The 16407-nt window shown below is 35.9% G+C and overlaps 1 protein-coding gene across 1 annotated transcript in view; it reads left to right on the top strand.

The window, feature by feature from the left end:
* LOC116168145 overlaps nt 1–16042 on the top strand; it is a 39120-nt gene extending 23078 nt beyond the window's left edge. The window contains exons 2-3 of the mRNA XM_031483814.1: nt 15842–15966; nt 16028–16042. Coding sequence (XP_031339674.1) covers nt 15842–15966; nt 16028–16042 — 140 coding nt within the window. The remainder of the gene's footprint in view (nt 1–15841; nt 15967–16027) is intronic.
* The last annotated feature ends 365 nt before the right edge of the window (nt 16043–16407 follow it).

The following is a 16407-nucleotide window of genomic DNA, read 5'->3' as shown; positions in this document are numbered from 1 at the left end:
AAATGGCCGACATCCGGAAATTTAAATTTTCCGCGACAAAATGGCCGGCATCCGGAAATTCAAAAATTCAAATTCCCGCGTGATGTGACGGCGGCGTGACGTAATGTGACGTCAAAGTGGTGGGGAGTGCTGCCTCTTCACTACTTGTAGGATCTGGATTAATGCTATTGATCTAATTAAAATAAATTTTTTTGAAAAATTTTCTTGAATAAGGGGACTAACATTTATATCATCAAAAAGAGAAAAATCTGTATCAAATCAACCTAATGAAAAGGTATACTGCCATTTAAAAAAATTCAATTGTTTTTCCTTACCTATTTGTTTTCTGAAATAAAAACAAGTGAACACTGCCTTATTATGGGAAATAAAATGTTAAACAACTTTCATATACGAGTAGAAAATTGTATAGGTACATTCGATATTTACAGAGATACTCGTATATACTAAATTCCATACTGTCCATAATGGACATCCTGTATAAGTAAAAATAGAAGAAATAAAATGTGTTCTGTCTGTGTCAGTCGCTCTTTGATATAGGTTCATCTCTTAGTCAAACACATTATAATTTTGAATCAAGTAAGCAGCTAACCATAACCGTAACCATAACCATTTTTCACTGAAACCTGAAAAACAATTATGAACTAAAACTAAAAAACACAATGTTAAGAACTAGTCGTTATAAATATGAACCAGAACCGAAACCGTTATTTTCATTAGGTCCAGATCCCTGTGAAAAATTGTATCGAATATAGCTAGTGGGGGTTTTATTTTGTTGTTTTGGATTTGTCATAAATCTGTTGACTACCATATTTTTTTCTGAGGATGCTTAAACTGTGCAAATATTTGTTTTTAAGTGAATATTGTAGGGTGTGTATGCCAAAGCAAGGTAAATTGGTTCAGCTCAATTTTATTTGGTAGACCAAATATTTCGGAAGCAATCGCAGTCCTTCTTCAGTCGACCCAAAACTGTTCTACTGAACACATCCAGAATATAAAATTGAACGAATACATCAATATGGTGGGCCCCTCCACTTTAAAAAATTGACAAACAAGTGAGCAATACGATTTACATCGAAATTACTTACGTTCCCTTCGAATCTTAACCCAAGTGGGTCGTTCTTAGAACACCCTACAAACTAGCACCGCTATCTTAACAAAGGTCAAAAAAACCAAATCGTGGCATAAATTAAATGTGCGCATGCGCGAAATGCACATAGCTATAGCCTTTTGGGAAGTACTGATTAATGCGCTGAAGTTACCCGCCTGAAGGCGAAAACCTTTTTACTTGTTTCATCTAACAGATGCCATTGGGCCAATGATTGTACCTAAAGTGCGGTGCCACTTGCTTGTATAATTGTCTGGACACATTTTTATGACACTGTGTCATCTTGGAAGAAATGGAAATTTACATAGAAAACAACAAACTTCTATTAGCAGTTTCCAGTGCTAAAGAACAAAATATTCACTTAGAAAAAACAAATATGTGCACACTTTAGGCAGCCTCAAAAGAAATGTATGCTTCTTTGGCCTACACACTCTACAAACTCGCACCATAAGTTATGCTATGCGATATGTTTGTTCTTAACTTCTATGGTTAATATTTTTCAGAGATTTTCGTAAGTAAAAAGGTGGAATTTTGCAGTCTACGCATGCGCACATTTGCTTTTTTACTATGTGCGATATATTTGCCTTGGCTAATGACATTTGTAGTTTTCGATTCTTATTACATGTGATGTTTTTTTACTAGAAGCAAATTTTGAAGAAATATCTTCATAAATAAGGAAATTGGCACTAGGCAGAATGATGCGCATAGAATGGCGTACTCCTGGCTACGGCTCTGTGTTGGCATCCTCCGGATCCTCAGTTTCTTCCATGTGAAAAAATTATCATCTTCTTCGTCACTTAGACGAAGTGTTGGTATGGTATGGTATGTTACAGTTAAAGTACACATTCGGTAAATGTGAACAGATAAAACTTAAACGCCCCAGCAGGTTATATGGTAATGTCGAGTCCAAAGAGAGAATATAAAAGATCTTTGTCTGACCGCAGATATTATCGAATGTGCTACAGCAACACATTTCTTCTTACAATTTTGATCTAAGCCACGTTTGTGTTTTAAAATAATAAGATGTCCATTGTCCTACACTGTTGGAGCAACGTTCTGCTGTTTCCAGCCTCGGATATTATAACATCATCCCAATAATGCTGGACTGGGTGTATACCTTCACTGTTCTTACATCAGGAGCAAACCCTTCTCCAATCTGAATCATTAATTGAGCCATTGAGAACTGACATTTTTCAGTATTTTTACTAAGAAAAGAGTAAATGTAATCTATGGCCTTTCCAATCTCTGGATGTTTTTAATACGAAAAAAGACTTACAAAGCCTGTATTGAATTGTCACAAATTTTGTCTATATACGATAATCAATTGCAAAATCTGACAAAAACCGAAAAATAGTAGAAAAAATGACGTATTTTCGAGTGTTCGACAATTTGGGTGTTTCACATCCATATTTACTCTAACAACACAAAAAAGTAGAGATAACATATCTGATGATAGGAATGCCCATTTTTGGTATTAATTTAACTGTATGTATTAGCATTGAGTGAAAACACTATTTTTATTCAATGGTAAGTATTAGTTACTTATAAAACAGCACATGGTTATAATAAAATCCTATAAAAGATAACCAAAGTGATCACGATTCTGGCCCAAAAATTACATATTTTCTGTGCTGTTTTTAATTTATTTCAATAAAGCATTGATAAAGACCACACGTAAATTAAAAATGTATCTAGCTTTGATGTTCGCTCATAACAGTTTTTGTTTTACTTAACTGTACGTGTACATTTATCGACTTTTCTTATTTTTAGTGGCTTATAAGTTGGAATTTTCCGATAAGTGCCCTTTGTGTTTACGAATTGGCAAGTACATAAATTGGAATTCATAAGCCGAATCGCGAGCGAAGGCAAAGTGGTGGGTTCGCAAAATGAAAATGATTACACATTCGCACCTAATCCACTTGATTTTTCAATTAACGCCATGTGCAAATAGTAATAAAAAGAGTAGTACGTTACATGGTACATACTATTATGTTCTGTTATGAAGTTAAAATATTTCAAAGCCAAAACGTTTTAATGTAAACGGAGCTTCAAACAAAAACAACCCTCGCAGTCAAATATTTCACCCCGTTATGTTGGTAACGCGCGTAAAGGCTATAAATGGTAAAGAGGAAATACAAATATGAGCGAATCTGACCTTAAATATATTTGGTGTGGCGGCGCCGAACGCTACTCGTTGGAACTAATTAATTATCGAGTCGCAGTTAATTACTAACGTAACGAACCCCTTTCCCTTCTGTGTTGTTGGCAACCCTGTGTCGACCTGCCACCCATTCCCCTCCTTTTGTTTTCGTATAATTCAATTTTCTACATATATAGAGTCTGCACTGCGCCGCATAACATTGTTTTAACTGTCGAAATAAATTGAAATTTTCCCTATTAAGTGCTGCCGATTAGTTACGCCGAAACGTGGCATTTTCCGTGCTTTAACCTACTCGTAAGTAGTAAACGTTGCATAAAATTATTTAGAAGTGCCCACCTATTCTAAATTACAGCCCTTGTAAAACCGCCGCTAGCCGTTAAGAAATTGTAACAACGACAACCCTTAGGTATATGTGCTAATTTAGATTTAGTCATTATGCAAGTACATGCTTCTATGAATTAGTTGAAGTCTTACATTGTGTATAATTTCATTTGAAGCTGAACCACATCAGCACTTCATCCTTCTGCAACATAAGTATAAGATTCCGTTGTGAAAAGTAAAGAAGTCATCACGAAATTAAGTCATTTAGCTAAAGGGTGATGTAAACTTAATTATATCAAAAATGTGAAGAATTTGCACTTCTTAATTAAATGCACTTTTCAGCCATCTCCTCCTACTTTACTGAGATGAATAAGTTTAATTAAAACCTTCTGTTTTATTATACTCCATAGTCGCGTCTCGACGTCCCTATTTAAGTGCTTAAATTTTCATGAACTAATTTAAGGTACGGAATTTACGGTCAAATGTTTTTCTTCGGGCAGACGATTTTTGGAACCTCGCACTTCCGATTAATTTAAAAACGTAAAGCTGGAGGGCGACCGGGTGGAATAATAATAAAATTACCCTTATGCTGATTTGCGACCTGGCGAGACCAAATGAAATTCCAAAATTAAGTGACGCTTTGTGTAATTAAGCCACGAGATAGCTTATTGTAGCAGTAAGCTCCAGTGAGCTTAATAAACAAGAGAGCAAGAGTCGCCTTTTCAGATATATACACCCTGGAATGCCTCACATTCTCCCATTATATTATTCTTGTATAATTATGCTGCATTGTACTCGAATAACTTAACTCTCTATTTTATCAACGAAATTAACTCTTTCTTCTCGCAGATTAAATTCTACTTGCCAACTATTTGACGATTATTGGACGTAGGCATGTGCTCATTGTAACCATAATCGTGATCGACACGACACCCTCGTTTAAAGGTTTACCACTTTTCTGTGAAAGGTTCTTTGAAAGCCCGTAAAAATCGAATGGGTCCAACAGGTCAGGTGTCGTGTGTCACCGACTCAATAGGACGAGAAGAGCAGCCTAAAGTGCCTGCTTATTGTGCTTCAATTGAACGATATCGGCCACCCTTTCACCGTCTTCACTTTCGAAATTCTTGCGGGAATATTTTGTCTTAACGTTCCGTAACGGAATAAAATAAAAATTGAGAAAGAAATATCAAATATCTCTCCCGGAACAAATTCGTGCATAAACGCTTCCGTATTATGCGATCCCATGTTAAGTGGCCGTCATATGACAATACTAAAGATGATAATCTGATACTCGTAAGCCTTCTTACAACCTTTACAAGCCACTATTCAAACATAATGATCCATCAGAAACCGTGGCAGGCAATTACGATCCTTCCGTATATCTCTTACAGGAGTCAAAGTCGTTTTACATTCGCCCAGTATCGATTTAAAAGTGTTTTGACCACAAGAAATGCTCCTTTTGTGAAAACTGGAGTAGTGATTTTCGAATAATAGAGCCATGTGCAGTCCTTTTATGTTGGTATAAATGTAATCCTATATTTTACGCTATTATGCGATTTATGAGCGGTATAGTTATTTGTCGAATCTGCGTATACAAGGAGTTTTAGTTGAAATTTATTAACAGTTTCTTTAGTTTCTCAATATTTTTGTGCACCCAAAGTAATTAACCGGCATAAAAATAGAAAGCTGTAGCACTCGTGCGAGTGGCGATGTCGACGTAAGTCTGTACGCTCGAGCTTAATAATAAATAGCCATTATGCCGATTATAATGGATGTGAATAAAAAAAGCCTGCATTGCTTAGGCCTAAGACGTATGTTTTTAGCAACCAGATTATTTGTGGTTTTTCGCGCTACCTATGACCAACCTATGATTTAATAAAAACAAAACCACCCCATAAAATCCTCTCAAATTCGAGTGTATTACAAATTGAATCATTTTCTACGTCCCATAATAGAATTTTGTTGTAATTTCTATAAATAATCAACTGTGTTGTTAATTTCTTTTAATTCAAGGATTACGGTACGTATTCATTGCTTGATGATATATATTCTTTATTGTCTTTATTTTATAGTGGGCGGAGTTAGCTAATTAGCTACTCTTCCCACTCAACCTACTATACCTACAATCACATACAGCCATGCCTTACCTGGGATTCAAACCCAGGACCCTTGTAGCCAAAGTTAGAGCTACTAACGTAAACATTTTTTGATTAATTGTTCTGCAATCACCGCACATATTTCTAATTTTTTGCTCATCGCTACCAATTTATTTCTTTTTCAATTTTCAAAGTAGGTACCTACTTTTCAGCGCTTTTTCCAACGAAGTTGGATGCGGTATTACCTACACCCACTTTCTCTTCCTGTCCGTCTGCCCGAGGCCTTAATCATTCCTACAGTTTTCGAAATATTTAGTTCATCCTTTTTGCATCGGTAACGTATAACTCTGTCATGCGCAATGTCAACTTTCTTATTTGTTAAGATATTTTGTTGAAATTTTAACCACAGATACTTCTAGTAAAGGCAAACATATCGCATTACTAAAAATCAGATGTGCGCATGCGCAAAGCAAACTTTTTTATTTATGAAGATATTTCTTTGAAATTTTAACCATATATGCCTCTAGTAAAGAAAAACTTAGTGCACAGAGCTATGACCTTTTAGGAAGCACTGATCAATTCATGGAAGTTGCGCTGCAGTTACTCGCCTTAGGGCGAAAACCTTTTTTCTTGTTTATATTTGAGTACTTTAAATAGAAATGAACACTTGTAGTTTTGATGAAAACGGGTACTTAATTAAACACTAATTCGCTTTTCACATCCATTAATCTGCTACTTCTAAAATCTCGATTAATACTAAAGTTGTATTATGTGGTAAACCCAATTCCAAAGAATTTTTTACTAACAAATTTATCATTACTATCCTAACATATAATTTAGGAAAAAAAAGTTCGCACTTTTGAGTAAAGCTATGTAAATGTGCACATATGCTCTTTGAGTTCTCCTCTTCAAATTTCTGACGTGGGTTCAAGCCCAGTTACCCCTGGAACCCCGTTAGGGGGGGGGGGGGGTTGCATTCACAAATGGTCCATGCTCCATGGTTGTGAAATAGTTATTTGTACAACTAGAGAAGAAAGTGGAGTTTTCAACTGCAAAGTTTACGAGTTACGAGTTTACTATCCTCACTATAGAGGAAAATCACATTTTCTTTTTTACCCTTTTTTAGACACGAAAGTAATTGTTTCTAAAGTAGTTTCAGAAAAACACGTTTAGAATATTTGGCGTCGACCACTGGAGAACAGGTAAGCCCATATGAGTAGGGGTTGTCTACCCATTCAGATGTATATTAGTTCTAAACTTGCATAATTGGCCATTAACATAAAATGAGCCATTTCAGTGGGAGTTATCTACTCCTACGGTATTTACTGTTGATATGACTGCATTATCTAGCCTCTCGTCATGCGCCAAACGGACAAGTTATGCTAATTAAGTTCGGGAGTTATTAACCCCTGACTTCCCTCCCACCTCCGATACCCATACAAAATCTAGTTTCTGACTTCTTTCCGCCCTCTTAGTCGTTGATCTAATCACCCCCATTTTATCCCTAGCAGTTAACCATAATTTGCCTGTTCTGTGCATGGCGACAGGGTAGATAGCCTAGTCATAAACGTAAAAGCCGCTTAGCAGCACCCGAACGAATAGGCAGCCCGCACTGAAAGGGCTAAGATTATACCCCTCGGTTCCATATAAACTTACTGTGGCGAATTATGCAAGTTTGAAGCTAAATCAGTGGATAAATCGATTCGGTTTTGAATAACGTTAACCGACAGACATTTTAAACCGTTTCTAAAATTCATTTAAACTCGTTTGTTAAGTTAACTATAAAATTAATTGTTTCTTTGTATACACCTTGACCTTTTTTTGAATTCGGATTGAAGCTGTTTTGAAGACGACTATTTCTTAAATCGTTCTGGAATATTTATTTATTTCGATTCAAATATTACTTGAATCCTTTTTAAATTTCTCTTGAACCCTTTTGAACGCTTTTTGCATTTCTTTTGGATCTGTTTTGAAGACCCTTAAAACTCCTTTGAAATCCTGCTTGAACAGTGTTGGGTCTCTTTTTGATTATTCTCGTATCATAATAAATTGTACTTTTTCTGAATTTTTAAATCGCTCTGGGGTCTTATTTGTGTTTATTTTGTGATTTGATTAAGTCTTCCTTGAATAATGCTTTAATCCTGGACTTTATCTTGAAACTTTCTTAGATGGTCTCTGTTGATCCTTTCAAGAATCCTTGTATTTGCTTTCACAGTAGAAGTTTCCACACATAAGGAGATAGATCTTCTCCCCTTAATTCTGTCTGAACTCATCTTTAATCGTTTTTAAATCCCTCTTGAATTCTTCGTAAATCTTGCGTGAATCTTCGTTCGCTCTTTGGCTACTCCTTTAATCCGTTTTGAAACTATCTTATTGCCTTTTTAATATTTTTTTAGTATCATGTAGGTACTACACTAGTGTACGCTATTCCCTCTAAAAAGTAACCAGATCCCACTTAAATTTGAAAAAAAAAGTAGCACTTGATCGAACGTCTTAGGCTCCCCTTGCGGCAGAGGTAATCAACACTATGACTTAAAGTACACACTAAAAAAACACTAAATTGCCAAAAGCTTGTTTATTAGTCATCTATCGTTATTATTGTGAAGATCCGAAAATTTAGTCGATTTACGTTAAGGTTTAGAAGCATAGTAAGCAAACTCAAAAAAGTCCCGTATTCTCGAAAAAAGAGCAACTGACATTTGATTAGTAAATCAAAACTCAATTATTAGTAAATGTATATACACAATCCTGATAGCAGTCAAGGTTAAAAGCAAGTTTAGGGAACAATGGTCCAGGGAAGCAGAGCAGGTAACAACAATTGGGTTTTCCGCGTTTTTTTCAAAAACCTTGAAAATGAACTCTAAGCACATTATAAAAATTATTGGTACTCATTTTTTTGTCAAGAGAAATCGTTGTGATTAGCAAACACGATTTTAAAATGAACGGCGTTTGAAAAAGTTTCGAATGCAAGCGTTCCGGATTCATGGCTCAGTGGTAGAGCATTGGGTTATGAATCCGAAGGTCGGGTGTTCGAACCTGGGTTGAGGTGAATTTTTCATCTGTGGCGGAGATGGAAATTACCTTAGACCAGTTCCGAGCATTCTACCGGCTACTCCGAATTAGGTTTTCCTGCAGTTTTCCTAATTCGTAAGGTAAATACCGGAGTAGTATAGACCAACTTAAGACCTTCTGCAGAGGCACCTCTAAATAGCATTATGCGGGTCACTCTGTAATTGGGCGCATGCCTGTTGAGGGCCCAAAACAAGAGAGGGATAATAATAATAATAATAATAATAATAATTAATGCGAGCAACAACACAAACACAACCTCTAGAACAAAGAAACACCATAAATACAAGTAACGCAACTTGCACTACAAAGACAGGTCCACCCAATAAAGTTACACGTCCTAGCACAGTTAAAAAACGCAATACTCCTTCTTCTCAGAAACAACCCACTCGTATACAACCCAAACGCAAAAACCTTGACAGCACTACTAGCTCACAAAATACTGCAATATCTCCACCAAAAACCCAAGCAACCACACAAATACAACCTCAAGAACAAAGAAACACCACAAATACAAGTAACGCAACTTGCACTACAAAGACAGGTCCACCCAATAAAGTTACACGTCCTAGCACAGTTAAAAAACACAAAACTCCTTCTTCACAGAAACACACCACGTTATCACAACCAACTCGGATTCAACCGAAACGCGAAAACCTTAACAGAACTACATGCTCACAACATACTGTAATATCTCCACCAAAAACCCAAGCAACCACACAAATACAACGTCAAGAACAAATAAACACCATAAATACAAGTAACGCAACATGCACTACAAAGACAGGTCCACCCAATAAAGTTACACGCCCTAGCACACTTAAAAAACACATAACTCCTTCTTCACAGAAACACACCACATTGTCACAACCCACTCGTATACAACCGAAGCGCAAAAACCTTAACAGCACCACAGGCTCACAAAATACTGCAATATCTCCACCAAAAACCCAAACAACCTCACAAATACGACCTCAGGAACAAAGAAACACCATAAATACAATTAAAAAACACAAAACTCCTTCTTCACATAAACACACCACGTTATCACAACCCACTCGTATTCAACCCAAACGCAAAGCCAAAGAAACACTTACACAATAAACTCTATTTAATAAAATTACAGGAATTATTATAATGATATTTTTGTTTTGTTTTCTTCTTTCCTGATAGCGTTGACTATTGGGGCCATTAATAGCTATGTTGGTAAGTATGAATTACATACTATCTCTAGATTTCCAATGTGAGTGTGTGAATATTTATTTTATTTTTTATTTTTCTTTAGAACCCTACATAACTTCACCAGACACAGACACAGACACTAATCGTTACTTGATTTTAATCCGTGCGATTAGTTAACCAGGCTAGACCTGAGTTCTCACAAGAAACACCGACAATAATAATAAAGCGTAAATTTGAGATTCAAGGCCAATCAAAGTCTCAAATGTCGTAAATATTTTGGTTACAGTATTCATGATACGTAGTAACAACAATTAAGTTCAGTGTGAGAATAATGAAGTGTTAAGTGTAAGGTTATAAAGCAAAAGTAATATAAAAATGTGATAAATACCTAATGAGTGACAAACACATCAAGAACTACTTCTGTGTAGGCAAGACGCAAGTTACCCGCTTTTTCGACCAAAACTGGAATTTTATTGTAACCTACATATTATTATCTATCGATACCTATTTAGTTGATTCATGCTTTAAATCCCCTTTGCGTCTTTTCTTTTCAGTGCTCTTTGGATCTTCCTGGAAACCGTCTTTCTTCTTATATAATTTTTATACTTTTTACCACCCGCACGTTAGTAAGGGGGGTTTGCATTGAGGTAAAAAATGACCCCCACGTTTTTTTACGGAAATGCACGTTTTGAAGCACCAGGAATCCGAATTAAACAAAACCTCGATGATGTCGGTTTTTCCGGTCAGCCTGTACTCTCATTACCGGCTTACGACTGAACCGATTGGAACTAAATTTGGTACCCATTCACACAGGCATAAAAGGGCAGAATCGCGCACGCGCAGTGTGCGGGTGGTATCTGCTAACCACAGCAATTTTTTAAATATTCTATGAATCTTTATTAAATTATTCCTAAACTCCTTTTGACTTTTTCCCTAACCTTTTTTTTAATCCCCCATGAAGTCTTTTTTTGCTGTACTGTCTATCTTCTCTTTTGCGTGTTGGACCCGGATACCACTTTCTTAAAATGAAGACTAAAAATAAATAATGACGACGGATGCAACAGAGACTGAAAACAAATTGGCAAACAGCGCTATAAGCACTAGATTATATTATATGAATAAAAAATTAAAGATTTAGACACGGGTGCACTACTAAACACAAATAGAAAGAGCAAGTACACCATTAATATAATTTATGTTTTCAAGTTTTTGATGAATGGGTGTTCCTGTTCAGTTATGTAAGTAGGTATACGTATAATTATAATTTAAATTCTTGTGTGAATAAAAATTAAAAAATGGGTTAAGTTAACACTTCAAACACATAAACGACTATTTCACAGATTTCCGCACCTAATATTATAATAATTAACTTTCGCATTGAATTAAACATTCTTGCACGATCAATTATTTGGTTTACTAACAACATGAAATAGCGTATTTTACTGACATCTATCTACGGTACTTTTGTATGTACGTCGATTTATAGCTAGTTAGTCATTAGCGAATTCATATAGGTATCTTAATAAAGCTAACCCATCCATTTCTTGTGAAATGGTTAGGATATGCTCTGGCGTCATTCATACTGTCCATTACAATGGCTTTATATAAACAGTGTGGCCGTACAGTAGTCAAGTTTTCTATAGCGTTTACTCCAGATTTGAATGTAACCAATAAAAGTTAAGTTTGTATTTTTAAATTTAAAGTTGTCAACCGGTGACGTTATGCGCACACAAGTTTTAAATTCGTTTTCCATTTGAGAATATCCTACTAGATGTGTGTTATTAATTACATTAAAATCTGGAGGAATCTTGGCGGCCGTCACGCTCATGGCCACACTGTTAGTATAAAGCCACAGCAGTAACTGGTTACGCCATCTACGTACAAATAGCCGAACCAATGCTATCCCACCAAGCAAAATCCTTCAGTGCCCCAGTGTTTAGAAAGAACCCTTAAGTTTTGAATAATGACACAACTAACTAAGGCTTTCCGTTCCTTGGTATTTTGTTGACTGTTGAACATTGGCCCTGTCATCTAGTATGAGTGGTTGCTGGTGCTCCTGATGCAGGAATGTTGACAAACAGTTTTTTTCTTTCAGTCGTCAATTTGTTTTCAGTTTTAAGGAAGCGGTTTTCGAAACCATTTAAAAGAATCTATTAGAAAACGATTCGAGGAGGATTAGGGAAAGATTAAAAAATAATAAATAACGATTTACGTTATAGCACCCATAAACTCATATACAGATTCAAGAGTGTCTTTTAAAAAGGATTCGAGCTGTCCCTATAGCAGGGGATTCGAAAGAGCGACAAATTCAAGAAAAATTCAACACAAAAACATCAAAAAGCAATATAAAAGGTTCACAAAATTTAAAAATGTTCAGAAGTGAAGTTAAGTGATTAAAATGAGACTCAAGGATAGTAAAGGAGTATTGCAGAATTATTAAAAAATCCCCAATAAAGAATTAAAAAATGCTCGAGAGTAATGACAAATCCAATGAATATACACAATCTCGAGACCCCTTTGTACAAATAGTAGTAAATGGCAAAATGCGACTACACTGCTGCCCATAGCTTAAATAAAATTTAACCTTGACATTCAAAACAAACTAGTTTAAAAGTGTTATTTAAAAAACCACTCCGCAAAAATTGCTAACCACGCGTGACGCGAAGGACTAAACACGCGGTAAAAACTACTGCAACGCTAAGATTCCATTTTTACAAAACTATTTCAGGCAAGTGAGTTACACTCAAAATGAATGCGATTGTTGTCTATTAGTGAACGCACTAAAATTCCTGGTATTTCAGGCAAACATTTGCATAGTAATTCTTTAATCTGTGTGTGTTTAATCAATGTGTTAAATCAGTTACAACTAACAGACAGGTACCAATTCGAAACTGAGTGTTCGCATTTCATACAGAATACGGTGCTTCTTTAATACGATCACCCTAATACTTGTAACGTACAACAAAATACATCCAAAAAACTACAAAACCAAGATCAGATCAAAATCAAATGAATTCAAACTTACGTATCCTATTAATAAATGAGTTTCGGATTGCGATATAGGTAAAAGGAAGATAGGTAATTAAATTAAAACATATGACAACCTAACAAGGAACCTGCTAACCAAATAAGGAATCCTATCAAAATAACTTTACCTCGAAAAGATACAATGTTCCATTCACGTAAATACGCTTAGATAAATAATTTAGATAATTTTAGCTTGATGACTGGAATTTTCCACTTCAAATATCAACATTTTTCGCAAAATACGAACATGTCATTTCAACGACAAAAGCAAAAGTCATATTTTCCAGTTATACAAACACACTCCTAACATACTAAAGCGCATTCAGTATGAACTAAGGGTATATTCAACGAAACAATGGGACAGTTCTTTTGGCTTTCTCTCTTTTTCGACAAGCACGTTGGGCCAAGTGTTTTAATAATCCTGTGTGTCTCACTGCACAAATTATGAAACAGTGTTTTTAGTAAATGAGCTTGGTGTGGTGCTCAGTTTCGCAATTGTTGGAAGCGAGCTAAGGCAAGACACTTGCCTCCAGTTTTGAGAGGATAATTTGACCGCCATGTGCTAATTTACCTGATTATCTTTTGCATTAAGAGGTTGGTTTTGTATAGGTTTTTGTTTGGATAGGAATCTTATTTTAGTTTTTTTTCTAGGCTAAGTTTTGATCGGTGGTAATATGTTTTGGCAAGGTTTTTTTTACTCAAAATCGTCATGAAACCTTCATTTTCATGCCTACGTTATGTCAGGAAAGTGTTAGTTTCCATGACGGAGGCAGACCAGTCTACTTTTTCTGCCGCCTGTCACTTTACCAGCCGCACCTGTCATATTGCTAAATGTTTATAATGACTCCTGTCATCAATGACAGATTGGCATTAATCAAAAGTTCTGTATGAAAATTGAAATTTTATGTTAAAATAAGATTTCGGGTAAAATTTAATACAAAACTCGTCAGTAGGTAAAATGACATTATACTTGACTCGGAAATTAAAGCACTCGGCCCCTAAGGAGCCTTGTACGTCAATATTTCCTCGCCAGTAACGTGTCATTTTCCTGACTTTTATGTAAATAACTATTACCGGAGGTTAGGTTTATAAAGGGGTGTTTTCTTGTTTTGGGGGCGGGATGATTTTTATACAGGCGTGTGTTTTCTGGACTTCAAATTTTTTATGCGTGCGTTTAATTTTCGAGCGTCGAAAAACTTTCCCTACTTTCCCTTCTGTCGGAGGAGAACGAGATGTACATATGGGCCGGGGGCGGAGGCTTTTGGATTTGTGTACGTTTGTTCGGCACTTTTTTCAACCAAAACAACTTTTATGTGACTTGCGAGTGAAACTGCAGTTTTTCTAAAACTCCGCCGCATAAACAGCGAGCTAGCTCAAAGATGGTAGAAATAAATTGTTACAATTTGTTTAGATAGCAACCATCTATTTTGTATTACATATTTTTAAAGTGCACACCTTAACCTTTTATGCTGCTATATCCAAAAAAGTGCATTCTTTAATAATATGCCCCTAGATTAAAATAATTTTGTTTTGAGGTGTTCCAAACAAAATTTCCACCCTGTACGTATAGAATTTTATGTAAAATCTAAAAATGATATACAGGGTGGCACGACGACAACGAAACAGATTGAATAATTCCAGGAATAATTCGCAGAAAATAAATCGATTTTTCTTAGAAGAGGGACATCTTTTACTTAAATATTTACACTCCTGGCGTCAACCCCCTAAGCTAGGGTTGCCACCCTTTCAATAATTTTAAATTGAACGATGGGTTGAGTGGCATACCATTGGAAAGGGCTCTTAATTTCCTACAGACCTATTATTTATTTTTCAAATTTGAGCGGGTCATTTGAAGAATACAGAGTATCAAAGGACAAATTATTCAAATTCAAGCCCGAAGAACATAAACTAGGAGAGATCAACATAATAAAATAACCCTCAAAAATTTAGACTCATAAAACCTGCGCCGGCTCATGTGGCGCAGTTCAATTAAAGCTGGACTGCGGTACTAAGGGTCCCTGGTTCGAATCCGGGTTCGGGCATGGATATCTGTAAATGAATAGCGGGTTGGGTTGGTAGAGCAGCCTTGGCTGAAACCCCGCCCACTCCCCACTCAAAAATAAAGGTAAAATAAAATAAAATAAAGCTATCCCTATTATGGGCAACTGATGAATTATCTTATAGGTCAGATGCTAATTAGGTTTTTAGCTCAGTTTTTTGGTGCTCATGGCAAAATACTGGTACGATTATATTTCAGTGAACCAAACGTACGTATGTTACATACTTTGTTGTATTTACTTAAGCTCTACAGTCAACTGCATCTTCCAAAAGAGTCTCTCGAATTTGGAAACTAAACCATAGGCGTGTAGGAAATTAAGAACCCTTTTGAATGATGTGTCACTCGACCCAATGTTAAAGTATGTAATAGATGTCCCCTTCCAACCAAAATCGACTTTTTGCGATTTTTGCAAAAACTATTTTCTTGCGCGTTATTCAGTATGTTTCGTCTTCGTTGTGCCACCCTGTATAAAGGGCATTCCACGTAACTTTTGGGATAACCGAAAGAGTTACGTTGAAACTATTTTAGATGAATTCCTCTTATTTACGAATTTTACCGTTTTGAGATAGATAGCGGGCATTCGTCGTGGGACACCCTATATAATAAATACCTCTTCACAAGATAATAAATCAATTTCTGAATACGAGAAAAATTTTATGTTTCAAGTGATACCTACGATTTTTTGTTAGTCGAAACATGGGAATTGTAAAAAAAAATTATGTAAAATAAGAAACTTATGTTAGCGGTTCTATTTATTTTTGGTACACAAACTAACTCTTTGCCGTTGCTTGAATGCCTACTGAAATTAATTTTGTTTTTAGGTTTTTCACAGCTGAAGGCCTCGTTTGGCTCTGGCGGTCCAGGATCATGTATATCTGGTAAGCAAATTTTGTATATTGCATGTTTCCCCCTTAAGTGGATGTGTCCGTACCTACCTCTCTGTATGGTGTGTACATACATATACGATACCCGTCTTGGCACTCTCCTCAACGACTTGCATTTTTCAGGGTGTAAAGACCTAATGAATGTGTAGGTAGGTCCATTCATACGTCCATCAGTGCAACACATTCTTCAACATCGTTCTCATTGTAAACGGGCCTTTCTAAATGCTATCTGTACCCGGTACTTAAATTCCATTCATTAGAGGTCCGAATATAAAAAAATTACAAAACAATACATTACTGGGTCAGACCTTATACAAAAGCTCTGATGGTGTAAGCAAAACACGTTCTGGTTGAAATCTAATATTAGCCTCCAAATCGAAAGGGAATTTGTACTTCACACTAAAAAAGATCTGTTAAATATGATAATTTCAATTTGTATTTTAAACGCGCTGTATGCTCAAAACATACATTAGCTTAATCTAATTAGAGAGCATCTAGTCATT

This window comes from Photinus pyralis, unplaced genomic scaffold (genome assembly GCF_008802855.1).
Source record: "Photinus pyralis isolate 1611_PpyrPB1 unplaced genomic scaffold, Ppyr1.3 Ppyr1.4_LG4, whole genome shotgun sequence".
NCBI lineage: Eukaryota > Metazoa > Arthropoda > Insecta > Coleoptera > Lampyridae > Photinus > Photinus pyralis.
Note: the sequence above shows the minus strand (reverse complement) of the source record. Positions and strands in the feature narration are given on the sequence as shown.